The 16,502-nt window shown below is 44.5% G+C and overlaps 1 protein-coding gene across 7 annotated transcripts in view; it reads right to left on the bottom strand.

The window, feature by feature from the left end:
* Positions 1-16,502, bottom strand: part of SLC6A16 (solute carrier family 6 member 16) — a 30,694-nt gene that overhangs the window by 1,087 nt on the left and 13,105 nt on the right. For 4 of the 7 annotated variants that reach the window (XM_008253010.5, XM_070063088.2, XM_089318969.1 and 1 more), the window contains 3 exons: positions 2,601-2,787; positions 2,127-2,328; positions 1,884-2,043 (listed from right to left, as the gene is read on the bottom strand). In XM_008253010.5, coding sequence (XP_008251232.4) covers positions 1,884-2,043; positions 2,127-2,328; positions 2,601-2,787 — 549 coding nt within the window. Of the gene's footprint in view, positions 1-1,883; positions 2,044-2,126; positions 2,329-2,600; positions 2,788-15,811; positions 16,017-16,502 lie in introns of those variants that run through there. The other 3 variants (XR_016224618.1, XM_089318967.1, XM_089318966.1) reach the window with 2 other exon arrangements.

Here is a 16,502-nt window from a genome sequence, read left to right as displayed (position 1 = left end):
GTAAGGCTGTACTTCACCCCAACCCAGGAAAACGTTCCAAACATCCTTATACCATTCAAGGACCTTCCGTGTGTCCCCAGTGCCCTCAGGATAAAGGCCGAGTGACTTCCATTTGTCTCACGAACATGAGAATGTCTATGTTGTGCTGGGGACTCCTCCACAGCTGTGTCCCTGATTATCTTGTTCCTTTGCCCTTGTAGGTCTACCTTCCAAAGTCAGTTCACTTCTCCCCAGCGTCTCTACCACCCTAGCCCGAGCCACTGTTAGCTCTCATTTGTAACACTGCATGCCGTCCAACTCTTCTCCTTCACATTGACTCTTCATAGTCTGGCTTCCACACAACAGTCAGATACCTGTTTAAAAACAGATCTGATAGTGTCACTCCCCTACTGAAACCCTGCAATGCCTGATCTCTCACTCTGCATAAAAAACTAAGTTTTTTTTAAAGATTTATTTATTTATTTTGAAAGACAGAGTTACAGAGAGGTAGAGGCAGAAAGAGAGAGATCTTCCATCTCTGGTTCACTCCCCAAATGGCCACAATGGCCAAAGTTGGGCTGATCTGAAGCCAGGAGCCAGGAACTCTTCCCGGTCTCCCACACAGGTGCAGGGGTCCAAGCACTCGGTCCACCTTCTACTGCTTTCCCAGGCCATAGCAGAGAGCTGGATCGTAAGTGGAGCAGCTGGGACACGAACTGCCACCCATAATGGGATGCTGGCACCACAGGTGGTGGCTTTTACCTGCTACAACAGTGCTGCCCCCCCCCAAAAGCTAAGATCTACCATGGCTTACAAGGCACTAAATGATCTGGCCTCCATTATCTCTCTGGTCTCACCCCTTCTCTAACCTCCCTGTTCCCCAAAAACTCTCTGCATGAGGGCTGGCACTGTGGTGTAGGAGGTAAAGCCACCACCTGCAGTGCCAGCATCCCATATGGGTGCCGGTTTGAGACCTGGCTACTCCTCTTCCATTCCAGGTCTCTGCTATGGCCCAGGAAAACAATAGAAGATGGCCCAACTGCTTGGACCCTTGCACCCACATGGGAGGCCCAGAAGCTCCTGGCTCCTGGCTCCAGATCAGCCCTGCTCCAGCTGTTGTGGCCATCTGGGGAGTGAACCAGCGAGTGGGAAGCTCTCTCTCTCTGAAACTCTGCCTTTCAAATAAATAAATCTTAAAACACTGTTTACAGAAGCTGGCACTGTGGCATAGCAGGTAAAGCTGCTGCCTGCAGTGCCAGCATTCCATAATGGCGCTGGTTCATATCCCAGCTGCTCCACTTCCGATCCATTTCGGGAGTGAACTAGCAGGTGGAAGACCTCTCTCTCTCTCTCTCTCTGTTTTTCTCTGCCTTTCAAATAAATAAATAAATAAATAAATAAATAAATAAAAAACACTCTTTGCATGACACTTCCTCTGGTATTGATATTTAAGATTTTCTTGCTTAGAATACTCAAAACGTTATCATAGCTCCTTTCCTACTTTATTTCATGAAAAAGTCTGCTCACATGTCAGTTTACAGAATCCTATCTGAATTAGCACTCACACATAATCCCACTCTGTTCTTGCCATCGCCTCTGATTCCCCCTGTCATTTCTGTTTGTTAACTTGTTTACTGTGTTTCGATTCCAGTAAACTATGAGCTCCCTGAAGACAAGCATGCTTGTTTTATTCAATGCACTCTCCTGGCAACTAAAACAGTGCTGGGAACATGTGAAGCACTGTAAAATATGTTCAGTGATAGAATGAATAAAGAGATTTCCCAGAGGTCCTGAAATTAAAGATCCCTGTGTTGCCCTAATTGGATGAGAAAAGAAGCAACAACAAGAAAGCTGTTAACGTTTCCCATAGACCCATGCTTTGTGGGAACCTGGGCCTAGATTACCTCCTGGACCCATAAGCCCACACTATGGTAATGTTTTCAAACATGACAATGATGATGATGGGAAGGACTGTCCAGTGTTCATGCAGCAGACTGAAGAAGTAGACGCCTGGAGGTCGAAGGAAGAAGAGGCCGCACAGGAACAGTAGCATAGAGACGAACACTAGAGGAAATATTGGGTCTTGATCAAGGCCAGAGGTCTGGCTGAACGAGTCTCAGTGGAGTCAGGATCATGGGTCAGAGTACCTGAGAACAGCTTTCTGTGCCGCCTGAAGGACGAGAAGGTGTCCTGGAGTGGGATCAGAAGTCCCTGCATGAACCCTATGATGGTACTCAGTCCCAGGATCAGCACTGTCACGAAGAAGAGCATAGACCAGAAGATGGATCCAGGAAGGAATGATGTGGCTTCAATGAAGTTCAGGAATATAAATCTGTAGCCCTCCTTATACTGCAAGGAGAGAAAGGGTAGACGCTAAAGTATCCTTAAACCTAACAAAGGATAGTACAACATTCTCTTCCGGAAAACTCCCTCAAAGCCTTGGATCACTGGGAAAATCAGATCTCCAAGCTAACCTTCTTTCCCGGAAAGTCAGTTGACTTAGGATTCCCCTGAAACAGCACACCGTGAACTACAGGTCTTCGCATGACCAGACCGCAGGCTACCCTGGTGTCTCTGGGATTTTTTCTGGTGCCCCCTCCTCCACAGCCATCTTTACTGACCTTCAGAAACTGCTTCTTTATGTCACACTCAGGCACCCGGCTCAGCACCAAGTCCCTGATGTGCTGGGGGAGGTCATCGAGCCAGGCATTATAGACGGAGCTTGGGTTGTCCAGGAGGTTTTTAGGGGGCTGCACTTCAGCAGGCAGCTCCCCCAGGGCTATCAGCTGGATAAGCATTTCAACATTCCTGGAGAAAGGGGTGAGGCGGACAGGAACATTGGCCACTTAGCAGACGCCCCCCCCCCCCCCCGACGACCACTACTCATCTGGGTGACACCGAGCCTGGGATCGAGCCTGAAGGCTCCTCTTTCCGGGATGTGAATTAGCGTGTGTGACTCTGGAGATGTACAACCATGGAGAACCTCAGGAGAAGCGTTTTCTGTGCTCTTCTAGGGGGTTCTGTGGTCTCTGCTCCGTGACGAGGCCTCTTATTCCCTGCCTACCTCTGCCCTCTGGTCAAATAGTCAGTCTTTTAAGCTTCCTGTTACAGGAGGTCAGAGAATAGTTTACCTAGACGATAAACTGCAGAATGCTCCCAGGGAGCTCTGCTCCTAAAAGGAACTGTGGCTTGGACTGTGTGACCTGAGCCCAGCTGGCCACTCCAGCACTGCCTTCCCCCATACCCTGCTACCCATCCATGTGCCAGCCATACTTGACAGTTCCAGGCCCACTGTGCCTCATGCCCCGTATCAGCCGCACTCCCACCATCTACAAACCTTTACAATTTCAGCTCACTGGGGCTGGCACTGTGGTGCAGCGGGCTAAGCTGATGCCTGCAATGCCAGTGTGCCATGACAGAGCGCTGGCTCAAGTCCCAGTGGCTCTGCTCCAATCCAGCTCCTGCTAATGCTCCTCGATAAATCTCCCACGTGGGAGATCCAGGTTCCTGGCTTCATCCTGGCCCAGCCCCAGCTGTTGCAGCCATCTGGGGAGTGAACCAGCAGATGGAAGAACTCTTTCCCTCTGTGTATCTCTTCCTCTCTGTCACTCTGCCTTTAAAGTACATAAATCTTTTTTAAAAAGTTCAGCTCACTGTTCTATAAGAACTGCAATGGGGACCAGCACTGTGGCTTAGTAAGTTAGCCTCTGCCTGCAGTGCTGGCATCTCATATGGGCACCAGTTTGAGTCCTGGCTGCTCCACTTTCAATCCAGCTCCCTGCTAATGAGCTGGGAACAGTGGAAGATGGCCCATGTGCTTGGGGCCCTGCACTCAGGTGGAAGACCTAGAAGAAACTCCTGGCTTCGGATTGGCCCAGCTTGACACTGTGGCCATCTGGGAAGTGAGTCGGTGGATGGGAAGACCTCTCTCTCTCTGTCTCTCCCTCTCTCTGTCTGTAACTCTCCCTCTCAAATACATAAATCTTTTTTAAAAAGCTGCAATGGAAAGCTTGCCAAGACTTACTGGTGAGAGCAAAATGTAGGCTGGCGCCGCGGCTCAGTAGGCTAATCCTCCGCCTTGCGGCGCCGGCACACCGGGTTCTGGTCCTGGTCAGGGCGCCGGATTCTGTCCCGGTTGCCCCTCTTCCAGGCCAGCTCTCTGCTGTGGCCAGGGAGTGCAGTGGAGGATGGCCCAAGTGCTTGGGCCCTGCACCCCATGGGAGACCAGGATAAGTACCTGGCTCCTGCCATCGGATCAGTGCGGTGCACCGGCCGCAGAGTGCCGGCTGCGGCGGCCATTGGAGGGTGAACCAACGGCAAAGGAAGACCTTTCTCTCTGTCTCTCTCTCTCACTGTCCACTCTGCCTGTCAAAAAAACAAAAAAAAAAAAAAAAAAAAAAAAAGAGAGAGAGAGAGAGAGAGCAAAATGTAAGCTTCAACATAAGTATAGTTTTATCATATTTTAGGAAATATACTATATGTTATTCTAGTAATAGGCTAGTTAGATATTCAGATCAATCTTCTCAGTGGAAATAATTTAAAAGACTAGAAGATACTTTTAATCGTCTTAAAAGAATAAAAATGTTGAAAATATAACAAGGACTTAACGGGCAAAAGCCACAGTGCAGAAAAGGGTGGGGAGGGCAGGTGCACTGGCTCACGGTGCACTGGCTCACGGTGCTCGGAAGGCCCACGCCCACACTGAGCACCAGTGCACCCCAGCTACTCTACTGGGAGCCAGCTTCCTGCTAATGCGCCCAGCAAGGCAGTGGCTGACAGCATGAATCTCTGGGTTCCTGCCACCCACAGGGGTGACCCAGACGCAGAACTGGGCTTCTGACTCGGGCCTGGCCCAGCCCCACCTGTCAAGGCATTTCACTGGATTGAACCAGTGAATGGAAGATCTCTCTCTCTCTCTCTTTCTCTCTCTTTCTTTCTGCCTTTCAAATAAATGAATAAACTTAAAAAAAGAGAGAGAGAGAAGAGGGGAAGGAGACTTTCAGACACTTTGTCCTGAAGGTACAGGCCAAGCATAGCAAACTACACTGTGGTTTCCCATTTCATGACCTTTCATACATTAAAGGGGGACGTGGAGGCCACGCACAAAATACCAGACCCTGCCCAAAGCAACGATCAGAATAGAAGGTCTTCTTTCAAAGCTGGCAGGACAAAGGGCTTCACTTTCAGAAATGAACAAAAAGAGTGGAACTTTCAAAAGTCCTGACCTGTTATAATCACAATCTAGCCCCAGCCTGGATCTGCAGTCCAAAGCTTTGACTTGGATTGAAATCTCAAGCCCAGAACTGAATTTTAAGTAGTCTCTTTCCTGTGTCTCTGTGCATCAAGTAGAATGAAAAATCCTATCTGGATGAATACACCTTCACCTTAAGCCTTTAAAAATGCCTTAATAATGGTTCCCACAGATAATAGAATAGGACACAGAAACAACCAAGCAGACAAAATCAAAACACCATGAGCAATAGCCATCAGACACAGCACAGTAAAAATATACAGTGACTTCCAAATATTAGAATGATTAAATTTATAAAACTGTTTAAAAATAGAAACAAATTTGAAAATATTTTAAGAGAAAAAATTTAAATAGCCCACAAAGATCTTTTGTTAAAAAAGATTTATTTATTTATTTGAAAGGCAGAGTTACAGAGAGGCAGAGGCAGAGAGAGAGAGAGAGAGAGAGGTCTTCCACTACTTCCATCAAATTGTTGGAGATTTTTCTGGGTCTCCCACATGGGTGCAGGGCCCAAGCACTTGGGCCATCCTCCACTGCACTCCCTGGCCACAGCAGAGAGCTGGCCTGGAAGAGGGGCAACCGGGACAGAATCTGGCGCCCCGACCGGGACTAGAACCTGGTGTGCCGGCACTGCAAGGCGGAGGATTAGCCTAGTGAGCCGCGGCGCCGGCTATTTGGAAATTTTTAAACATACTTCTAAGTAACAGGCAAAGGAAAATTATGTTATTTTGAATGGAGAGAAAACAAAGAAATATATCAAAATTATTCCACTAAAGTGAGCCTAGAGAGAAATTTATAGCCCTAACTCTAATATTAGATAAGGCCCAAAATTAATCTATGCTTTCACCAAAATAAGTAAAAAAAAAAAAAGGGGGCGGGGGAGGGGAAGCAGAAGGGAGTGTTACAAGCAGAAGTCAGTGAGATGGAAACCAGCAGTGACATTCAGCACGAGAGAGAATGACAAGACCAAAGCTGATTTCAAAAATTAAAATTAGGGCCGGCGCTGTGGCTCACTTGGTTAATCCTCCGCCTGCGGCGTCAGCATCCCATATGGACACCGGGTTCCTGTCCTGGTTGCTCCTCTTCCAGGCCAGCTCTCTGCTGTGGCCCAGGAGTGCAGTGGAGGATGGCCCGAGTGCTTGGGCCCTGCACCCCATGGGAGACCAGGAGGAAGCACCTGGCTCCTGGCTTCGGATCACCGTAGCGGCCATTTGGGGGGTGAGCCAACGGAAGAAGACCTTTCTCTCTGTCTCTCTCTCTCACTGCCTGTAACTCTACCTGTCAAATAAAAAAAAATACTCTGCCTTTCAAATAAATAAAATAAATCTTTAAAAAAATTTAAATTGGGGCTGGTGTTGTGCTCACTGAGTAAGCCACTGCTTGCAGCACCAGCATCCCATATGGGCACCAGTTTGAGTATTGGTTGCTCCACTTCCTATCCAGCTTTGTTATGGCCTGGGAAAGCAGAAGATGGTCCAAGTCCTTGGGCCCCTGCACACAGGTGGGTGACCTGGAAGAAGCTCCTGGCTCTTGGCTTTGGATCAGGGCAACTCCGGCCATTGTGACCATTTGGGGAGTGAACCAGTGGATAGAAGACCTCTCTCTCTCTCTCTCCCTTTCAAATAAATAAGTAAATCTTTTTTTAAAAAAATCTAGCTACACTGATCAAGGGAGAAAAATGAAAAGATGCAAATTATCAATATCCAGAAAGAAAGGGAAGAGGGAATCACTTCAGGTTCATTTAAGACTAAAACAAAAATATGAACATCATTGTGCCAACACACGTCTTGACAATTTGGATGAAATGAAAAAACTTCCTGTAGCATATAGACTGTCAATTAGCTAATCAGCATGTGAAGAAATAGAAACCCAAAAGAGCACTGTAGTACATCAGATAAATTAAAGTATGATTTAAAAATCTCTCCACGAAGAACATTCCAGGCCCAGCTGGCTCCACTAACATACTACCAAATATTTGAGGAAGAAACAATAAAAGTCCTACAGAAGGGCTGGCGCCGTGGCGCAGCAGGTAAAGTCGCCATTTACAGCACTGGCATCCCATATGGGCCCCAGTTCCAATCCTGGCTGCTCCACTCCAGATGCAGCTGCCTGCTGTGGCCCGGGACAGCAGTGGAAGATGGCCCAAGTCCTTGCACCCCTGCACTCATGAGGGAGACCCGGCAGAAGCCCCTGGCTTCAGATTGGCTTAGCTTCAGCCATTGCAGCCATTTGAGGGGTGAATCAATGGGTGGAAGACCTCTTTCTGTGTCTCTCCCTCTCTCTCCAACTCAGCCTCTCAAATAAATAAATAAATATTTTTTAAATAAAAAGCAAAAATAACAAGAAAGAAAAAGCTAAACCTATAAAACTTCTGAAGAAAACATAGAAGGGGCCGGTGATGTGGTATGGTGGGTAAAGCCACTGCCTGTAGCACCAGCATCCCCTATGGGTGACAGTTCAAGTCCCGGCTGCTCCACTTCCAATCCAGCTCTCTGCTATGGCCTGGGAAAGCAGTGGGAGATGGCCCAAATTCTTGGGCTGCAGTACCCGCGTGGGAGACCCGGAAGAAGTTCCTGGCTCCTGTCTTCAGATCAGCCCAGCTCCAGCTATTGTGGCCATTTAGGGAGTGAAACAGTGGATGGAAGACCTCTCTCTCTCTCTCTCTCTTCCTCCTTCTCTCTCTGTGTAACTCTTTCAATAAATAAATCTTAAAAAGAAAACACAGGAGAAAAATTTTTGTAACCTTGAGATAAACAAAATATCCTAGAACACACAAAACTTGAACAACAAAAGAAAATTTTGATAACTTGGCCATCATCAAGATTATAAATTTCTAAAAACAGACAAATGGAATTACATAAGACTTAAAAATTTCTGCACAGAGAAAATAATCGGATTGCCCAGAATTTGTGGAAAGCCAAACAAAACCAGATTATAAAGACTGAAATAACGCCTACTCCTTCAACATGCAGACAATGTTACCACCCAACAAATTTTTTTAAAAAAATTTTAATAAAAGGGATTTGAAGATGTTAACTGCTGTGAAATAGAATTTGGAGGTAGTGGAGAGGAAGAAGTAGAAGGTCTTACAATGAGAGGGCATAGGGTAGAGTTAGGGTCTTACAAGACTGAAAACATGGGAGCCAGAGAGTATTCACCATGGATATATGGCATCTTGATTCATTATTTTAAGATTTATTTGCTAATTTGAAAGTCAGAATTACAGAAAGAAAGAGGGAGAGGGGAAGAGAGGGGAGAAGGGAAGAGAGAGAGAGAGAGAGAGAGAGAGAGAGAGAGAATGAATCTTCCAGATATCCACTGGTTCACTCCCCAAATGGCTGCAGTAGCTTGGCCAGGCAAAAACCAGGAGCCAGTAGTTTCTTCTGGGTCTCCCACATGCGTGCAGAGGCCCAAGCACTTGGCACATCTTCCACTGCTTTCCCAGGTGCATTAGCAGGGAGCTGGATCAAAAGTGGGGCAGCCCGGACTTGAACCAGCACCCATATGGGATGCCAACAATACAGACAGTGGCTTAACCCACTGCACCATAGCGCTGGCCCGTTAACCAACAAATATCAAGAACTTTCAGGAAACCATGATGTCACCTAACGAATAAAATAAGGTGAAACCAACAATGTAACAACTGATATCCACAAACTTTCCTATGGAAAATTCAGAACATCTGTTTCAAGGAAACTCAATGGGTTTCAAGACAATACAGAAATAATTCAATACTCTAACAGAGAAACCTGACAGAGAGGTTGAGGTAGTTTTTAAAAACCAAACAGAGGAGCTGCCATTGTGGCACAGAGGATTAAGCTGACACTCACAGGAGTTCCTGCCTCCTAGCTTTAGCCTGGCCAAGACCTGGCTGTTGCAGGCATCCAGGGAGTGAACCAGCATACAGAAGATCTCTCTCCTCTCTTCCTCTCTGTCTCCCCACCCCTTCTCTTATTCCTCTCTCTGTCTCTGTCATTCTGCCTTTCAAATAAAGAAATCTTTTAAAAAATACAATACACCAGAAACTCTTCAGCTGAAAAGTACACTAAACAAAATAAAAACACTATAGAAAGTATCAACACCAGAATAAATCAAAAAGGCTATTTGAAAACACACAGTGATAGGAGAAAAAAAGAATGAAGAAGAAAAAGCTTATGGAAATTTTGGGACAGTATTAAAAGAGCAAATATTCGACTTGCTGGGGCTCAAGAGGGACTTGGAAATGTCAAAAGGGATATAAAGCTTATGCAAAGAGAACAGAAAACTGCCCAAATCCAGAAAAAGACACAAATACCCAAGTACAGGAAGGTCAAAGACCACCAGTCAGATTCGCCTCAACTAAGTCACCCCAAGCATTTTATACTCAAGCTCTGCAAGGTTAAAGGTAAGAAGATTCTCAGAACAAGGAGAAGAACCCCACAGAGCGGTGTCCCAGGTCACCTGACAAGAGACTTCTCGGCAGAGCACTTACAAGCTAGGAGACAGCAGGGTACTTTCACACACTGAAGGAAAAACTGCCAACCAAGAATACCGCACCCAGCAAAGGTATCCTTTAGATGCACAGGAGAGAGATGGACATTTCCAGACAGACAGAGTTGGACGAATCTATCACCACTGGACCTCTCCTATAAGAAATGCAAAAGAAGGTTCTTACAACTGAGAGAGAGAGGCTAATGGATAAGAAGAGATATCATGAAGAAACAAACCCATCGTAAGAGTAGCAGTGCAAATTCAGAATGCTTTAATATTATAAACATGATGTGTATAACCCATTCATACCTTTAGTTTCAAGACTAAAAATTAATAAAATAATAATTGCTAATATGCTGATAGGCAACACAGCAAAAAGTAAAATAGGACACCAAAAATTCAAAATGTTGGGGACAACAGAGTGCAAGCACAGTTTTTAATTATTATTATTTATCTTTTTATTTTTCCCTGTCTTTATGATCAATATTAAATTGCCATACTTTCAAAATAGCTTATTACAATCTATAGCTTTTTCTTATAAACCTCATGGTAACCACAAAGCAAAAGTCTATAATAGGAACACCACAAACAATAATCAAGGAATTCAAACATGTTACTAGGAAAATAACTTAGCCAGCCACAAAGACAGTAAGAGAGGGAGAAATAACTATAATAAAACTTAAAAATAAGTGTCAAAACAGTAGCAGTAAGACCTCACCTATCAATAACAACCTTACACTTAAATGGATTAAATTCTCCAATTAAAATATACAGAACGAATGGTTTTTAAAGAAAGTAAGAGTCAAATGTATGCTGCTTACAACTCACTTCACATAAGCTGAAAATGAATGGGTGAAGTAAATTATTACATGCAAATGGAATCAAAAGAAAGCAGGAGTAGCCATACTTAAACAGACTTTAAACCAAAAGCATGGGTGGGAGTTTGGTGCAGCACAGTCTTTCCAATAAATGATGCTGAATAAATTGGGTATTGACATGCAGAAGAATCAAACCAGATCCTAACCTCTCACCAGGAACAGAAATCAATTCAAAATGATTTAAAGACCTAAATGAGAGGTCAGCATTGTGGCTCAGTGGGTAAAGCAATAAAGGCATCTCACAGGTCCTGGCTGCGCCACTTCCCATCCAGCTCCCTGCTAATGGCCTGAGAACAGCAGCAGAAGATGGCCCAAGTGCCTGGGCCCCTGCCACCCACATAGGAGACCCAGATGGAATTTCTGATTCCTGGCCTAGCCCTGGCTGTTGTGGCATTTGGGGAGTGGCCAAGTTGTTACTTATCAAAAATCATCTTGAATGTAAATTGCCTCAACTCCAATTAAAAGATACAGGCTGGATGAATGGATTAAAAAAAAAACATCTATTTGCTGCGTACAAGAAACACATGTCACCAACAAAGATGCACACAGACTGAAAGTGAAAGGATAGAAGAAGATATTCCATGCTAACAAAAACCAAGAAAGAGCTGGTGTAGCCATCCTAATATCAGACAAAATAGACTTTAACACAACAACTGTTATATGAAACAAAGAAGGGCACTACGTAATGATTAAGGGATCAATGCAACAGGGAGATGTGACTGTAGTCAACATATGTGCACCTAGTTACAGGCACCTGGCTATTGAAAAGAAATGTTAATGGTCTAAAGGGAGACACAGACCCCAATACAATAACAATGGGGGACTTCAATACCCCACTTTCAGCAACGGACAAATCAACCAGACAGAAAATCAGCAAGGAAATAACAGAGTTAACTAGCACTATAGACCAAAAGGACCTAAAAGATGGCTACAGAATTTTTCATCCTAAGTGGCAGAATACACATCCTTCTCACCAGTACATGGAACTTTCTCTAAGACAGACCACATGCTAGGCCATAAAGCAAGTCTCAGCAAATTCAAAAAAAATCAAAACCATACCATGCATCTTCTCTGACCATAGTGGAATGAAGCTGGAAATCAACAACTCAAGAATGTCTAGAACATATGCAAACACATGGAGACTGAACAACATGCTCCTGAATGAACAGTGGGTGACTGGAGAAATCAAAAGAGAAATAAAAAATTTCTGGAAACAAATGAAGATGACAACACAACATATCAAAACTTATGGGATACAGCAAAAGCAATGTTAAAAGGAAAGCATAAAGCACTTGATGCCTACACCAAGAAATTGGAAAGGCAGAAAATAAATGAGCTATCAATGCATCTCAAGGACCTAGAAAAACAGCAGCAAACCAAACCCAAAACTAGTAAGAAAAAAGAAATAATTAAAATTAAAGAAACAAAATTGAAACAAAAAAATAACAGATCAGTGAAACGATCCTTTTTTTTTTTGAAATAATAAACAAAATTGACACACCATTAGCCCAACTAACCAGAAAAAGGAGGGAGAAGACCCAAATCAATAAGATTAGAGATGGAAAAGGAAATGTAACAACAGACACCACAGAAATAAAAAGAAGCATCATAAATTACTACAAAGAGCTGTATGCCCACAAATCAGGAAACCTAGAAGAAATGGTTAAATTTCTGGACACATAAAAACTTCCTAAATTAAGCCATGAAGACACAGAAAACCCAAACAGACCAATAACCAAGACAGAAACTGACCTTGCAACAAAGAAAAGCCCAGGACCCAAAAGCTTCACTGCTGAATTCCATCAGACATATAAAGAAGAACTAACTCCAATTCTCAAGTTATTCAAAACAATGGAAAGGGAGGGAATCCTCCAAAACTCCTCTTATGAAGCCAACATCACCTTAATTCCTAAACCTGAAAAAGAGGGGCCGACACTGTGGCGTAGTGGGTAAAGCCATCGCCTACAGGGCCGGCATCCCATGTGGGTGCCGGTTTGAATCCCAGCTGCTTCACTTCTGATGCAGCTCTCTGCTATGGCCTGGGACAGCAGTGGAAGATGGCCCTCCTGCATGGGAGACTCACAAGAGGCTCCTGGCTCCTGGCTTTGGATGGGCCCAGTTCTGGCCATTGCAGCCATTCAGGGAGTAAACCAGCACATGCAAGATCTTGCTCTCTTTCTCTCTCTGCCTCTGCCTCTCTGTAACTCTGCTTTTCAAGTAAATAAATAAATAAATATTTAAAATAAATGAACAAACCTGAAAAAGATACAACAGAGAAAGAGAACTACAGACCAATTTCCCTAATGAACACAGATGCAAAAATCCTCAACAAAATACTAGCCAATTGAATCCAATAACACATCAGAAAGATCATTCACCCAGTCCAACTGGGATTTATCCTTGGTATGCCGGGATGGTTCAACATTCGCAAATCAATCAGTGTGATACATCACATTAGCAAATTAAAGAACAAAAACCATATGATTATCTCAATAGATGCAGAGAATGCATTTGATAAAGTACAATACCCTTTCATGATGACAACTTTAAGCAATTTGGGTATACAAGGAACATTCCTCAACAAAATCAAGGCAATTTATAACAAACCCACAGCCAGCGTCCTATTGAATGGGAAAAAGTTGGAAGCATTCCCACTGAGATCCAGACAAGGATGCCCACTCTCACCACTGCTATTCAATAGAGTCCTGAAAGTTTTAATCAGAGTCATTAGGCAAGAAAAAGAAATCAAAGGGATACAAATTGTGAGGGAGGAAGTCAAACTATACCTATTTGCTGACATGATTTATATATAGGGAATCCAAAAGACACCACTAAGAGACTATTGGAACTCATAGAAGAGTTTGGTAAAGTTGTAGGATATAAAATAATTACATAAAATGGGCCAGTGCTGTGCCATAGTGGGTAAAGCCACCCAGTCGCTCCACTTCCAATTCAGCTCTCTGATATGGCCTGGGAAAAGCAGTAGAGGGCCCAAGTCCTTGGGCCCCTGCACCCGTGTGGGAAACCCAGAAGAATCTCCTGGATCCTGGCTTTGGATTGGCACAGCTCCAGCTGTTGCAGCCAACTGGGGAGCGAGTTAACCAGCGGGTGAAAGACCTCTCTCTCTCTTTCTCTGCCTCTCCTTCTCTCTATGTAACTCTTTCAAGTAAAGATAAAGAAATCTTTAAAAATATATAAAATAAAATCAATACATAAAAATCAATAGCCTTTGTATATATAGATAATGCCACGGCTGAGAAACAACTTCTAAGATCAATACCATTCAGAATACCTTTGAATAATTTAATTAAGGATGTCAAATATCTCTATGATGAGAATTACAAAACATTTAAGAAATAGAAGACACAAAAAATGGAAAAATCTTTTCCAAGTTCATGGATCAAAATGTCCATACTACCAAAAGCAATTTACAGATTCAATGCAATACCAATCAAAATACCAAGGACATTCTTCTCAGATATAGAAAAAATGTTGCTGAAATTCATATGGAAACACAGAAGACCCCGAATAGCTAAAGCAATCTTGTACAACAAAAACAAAGCCAGAGGCATCACGATATCAGATTTCAAGACATACTATAGGGCAGTTATAATCAAAACAGCCTGGTACTAGTATAAAAACAGATGGATAGAACAGAACAGAAATGCCAGAAATCAACCCATGCCTCTACAACCAACTTATCTTTGACAAAGGAGCTAAAATCAATCCCTGGAACAAGGACGTCTCTTCAACAAACGGTGCTGGAAAAACTGGATCTCCACATGCAGAAGTATGAAACAAGACCCCTTACACCAGAGGTATGAAGCGAGACTCCCACCTTACACCTTATACAAAAACCCACTCAAAACGGATTAAAGATCTAAATCAATGACCCGATACAATCAAATTATTAGAGAACATTGGAGAAGCCATGCAAGGCATTGGCATAGGGAAAGAGTTCTTGGGAAAAAACCCAGAGGCACAGGCGATCAAATCCAAAATTAGCAAATGGGGTTGCACCACACTGAGAAACTTGTGCACTGCAGAAGAAACACTCAGCAAAGTGAAGAGGCAACCAACAGAATGGGAGAAATTATTTGTAAACTATGAAACTGATAAAGGATTAATAATCAGAATATATAGAGAGATCAAGAAACTCAACAGCAACAAATCAAGCAACCCAGTTAAGTGGGCAAAGAACAGGGCCAGTGCTGTGGCAGAGGAGGCAAAGCCGCCGCCTGCAGTGCTGGCATCCCATATGGAAGCTGGTTTGAATTCCAGCTGCTTCACTTCTGATCCAGCTCTCTGCTGTGGCCTGGGAAAGCAGAAGGTGGCCCAAGTCACTGGGCCCCTGCATCCACGTAAGAGACCTGGAAGAAAACCCTGGCTCCTGGCTTTGGATCAGCCCAGCTCCAGCCATTGCAGCCATTTTGGGAGTGAACCAATAATGGAAGACATCTCTCTCTCTCTCTCCCTAGGCTCTCTAATCCACCTCTCAAATAATAAATAAGTAAATCTTTTTTAACATTTATTTATTTGAGAGTTATAGAGAGAGAGAAGGAGAAAGAGAGAGAGAGAGAGATCTTCTATCCACTGGTTCACTCCCCAATTGGCCAGAGCTGTGCCCATACAAAGCCAGGAGCCAGGAGCTTCTTCTGGGTCTCCCACACAGGTGCAGGGGCCCAAGGACTGACGCCATCTTCTACTGCCTTCCCAGGCCATAGCAGAGAGCTGGATTGGAAGTGGAGCAGCCAGGACTCAAACTGGCATACACATGCGATGCCGGCACTGCAGGCGGCAGCTTTACCCGCTACACCACAGTGCTGGCCCTCGTAAGTAAATCTTTTTAATGATTTATTTATTTGAAAGGCATGGTTACAGAGGCAGAGGGGGGAGTGTCTTCCATCTGCTGGTTCACTCTCCAAATGGCTGTAATGGCCAGAGCTGGGCTAGTCCAAAGCCAGGAGCCAGGAGCTTCTAACAGTTCTCCCACATGGGTGCAGGGTCCCAAGTACTAGTGCCATCTTCTACTGCTTTCCCAGGCCATTGCAGAGAACTGGTTGGGAAGTGGAGCATCCAGGACTTGAACCAGCACCCATATGGGATGCTGGCACTGCAGGCAGTGGCTCCACCTGCCACGCCACAGCGCCAGCCCCACCCCCATAAGTAAATCTTAAATTAAAAAAAAAAAAAAAAGAAATGGGCAAAGGACTTAAACAGACATTTTCCTTTTTTAAAGTTTATTTATTTATTTTATTTATTTGAAAGACAGAGTTACAGAGAGAGAGAGAGAGGTCTTCCATCCGCTGGTTCTTTCCCCAGATGGCCGCAACAACCAGAGCTGCATAGATCGGAAGCCAGGAGTCAGGAGCCTCCTCTGGGTCTCCCACGTGGGTGCAGGGCACAAGGACTTGGCCATCTTCTACTGCTTTCCCAGGCTATATCAGAGAGCTGGATCAGAAGTGGAGCAGCCGGGTCTAGAACCAGTGCCTATATGGGATGCTGGCGCCTCAAGCCAGGGCTTTAACCCACTGTGCCACAGCACCAGCCCTTAAACAGGCATTTTTCTTTTTTTCTTTTTTTCTTTTTTTTTTTTGACAGGTGGAGTTAGACAGTGAGAGAGAGAGACAGAGAGAAAGGTCTTCCTTCCATTGGTTCACCCCCCAAATGGCCACTATGGTGGGAACTACGCCAAACCAAAGCCAGGAGCCAGGTTCTTCGTCCTGGTCTCCAGGGGCCCAAGCACTTGGGCCATCCTCCACTGCCTTCCTGGGCTACAGCAGAGAGCTGGACTGGAAGAGGAGCAACCAGGACTAGAACCGGCACCCATATGGGATGCCGGCGCTGCAGGCGGAGGATTAACTAAGTGAGCCACAGAGCTGGCCCAACAGGCATTTTTCAAAAGAGGAAATTCAAATGGCCAA

The sequence above is a fragment of the Oryctolagus cuniculus genome, chromosome 18 (assembly GCF_051225735.1).
Source record: "Oryctolagus cuniculus isolate XC-2025 breed Fujian yellow rabbit chromosome 18, ASM5122573v1, whole genome shotgun sequence".
In the NCBI taxonomy this organism is placed as follows: domain Eukaryota; kingdom Metazoa; phylum Chordata; class Mammalia; order Lagomorpha; family Leporidae; genus Oryctolagus; species Oryctolagus cuniculus.
This window is presented reverse-complemented; position numbering and strand designations above follow the sequence as displayed.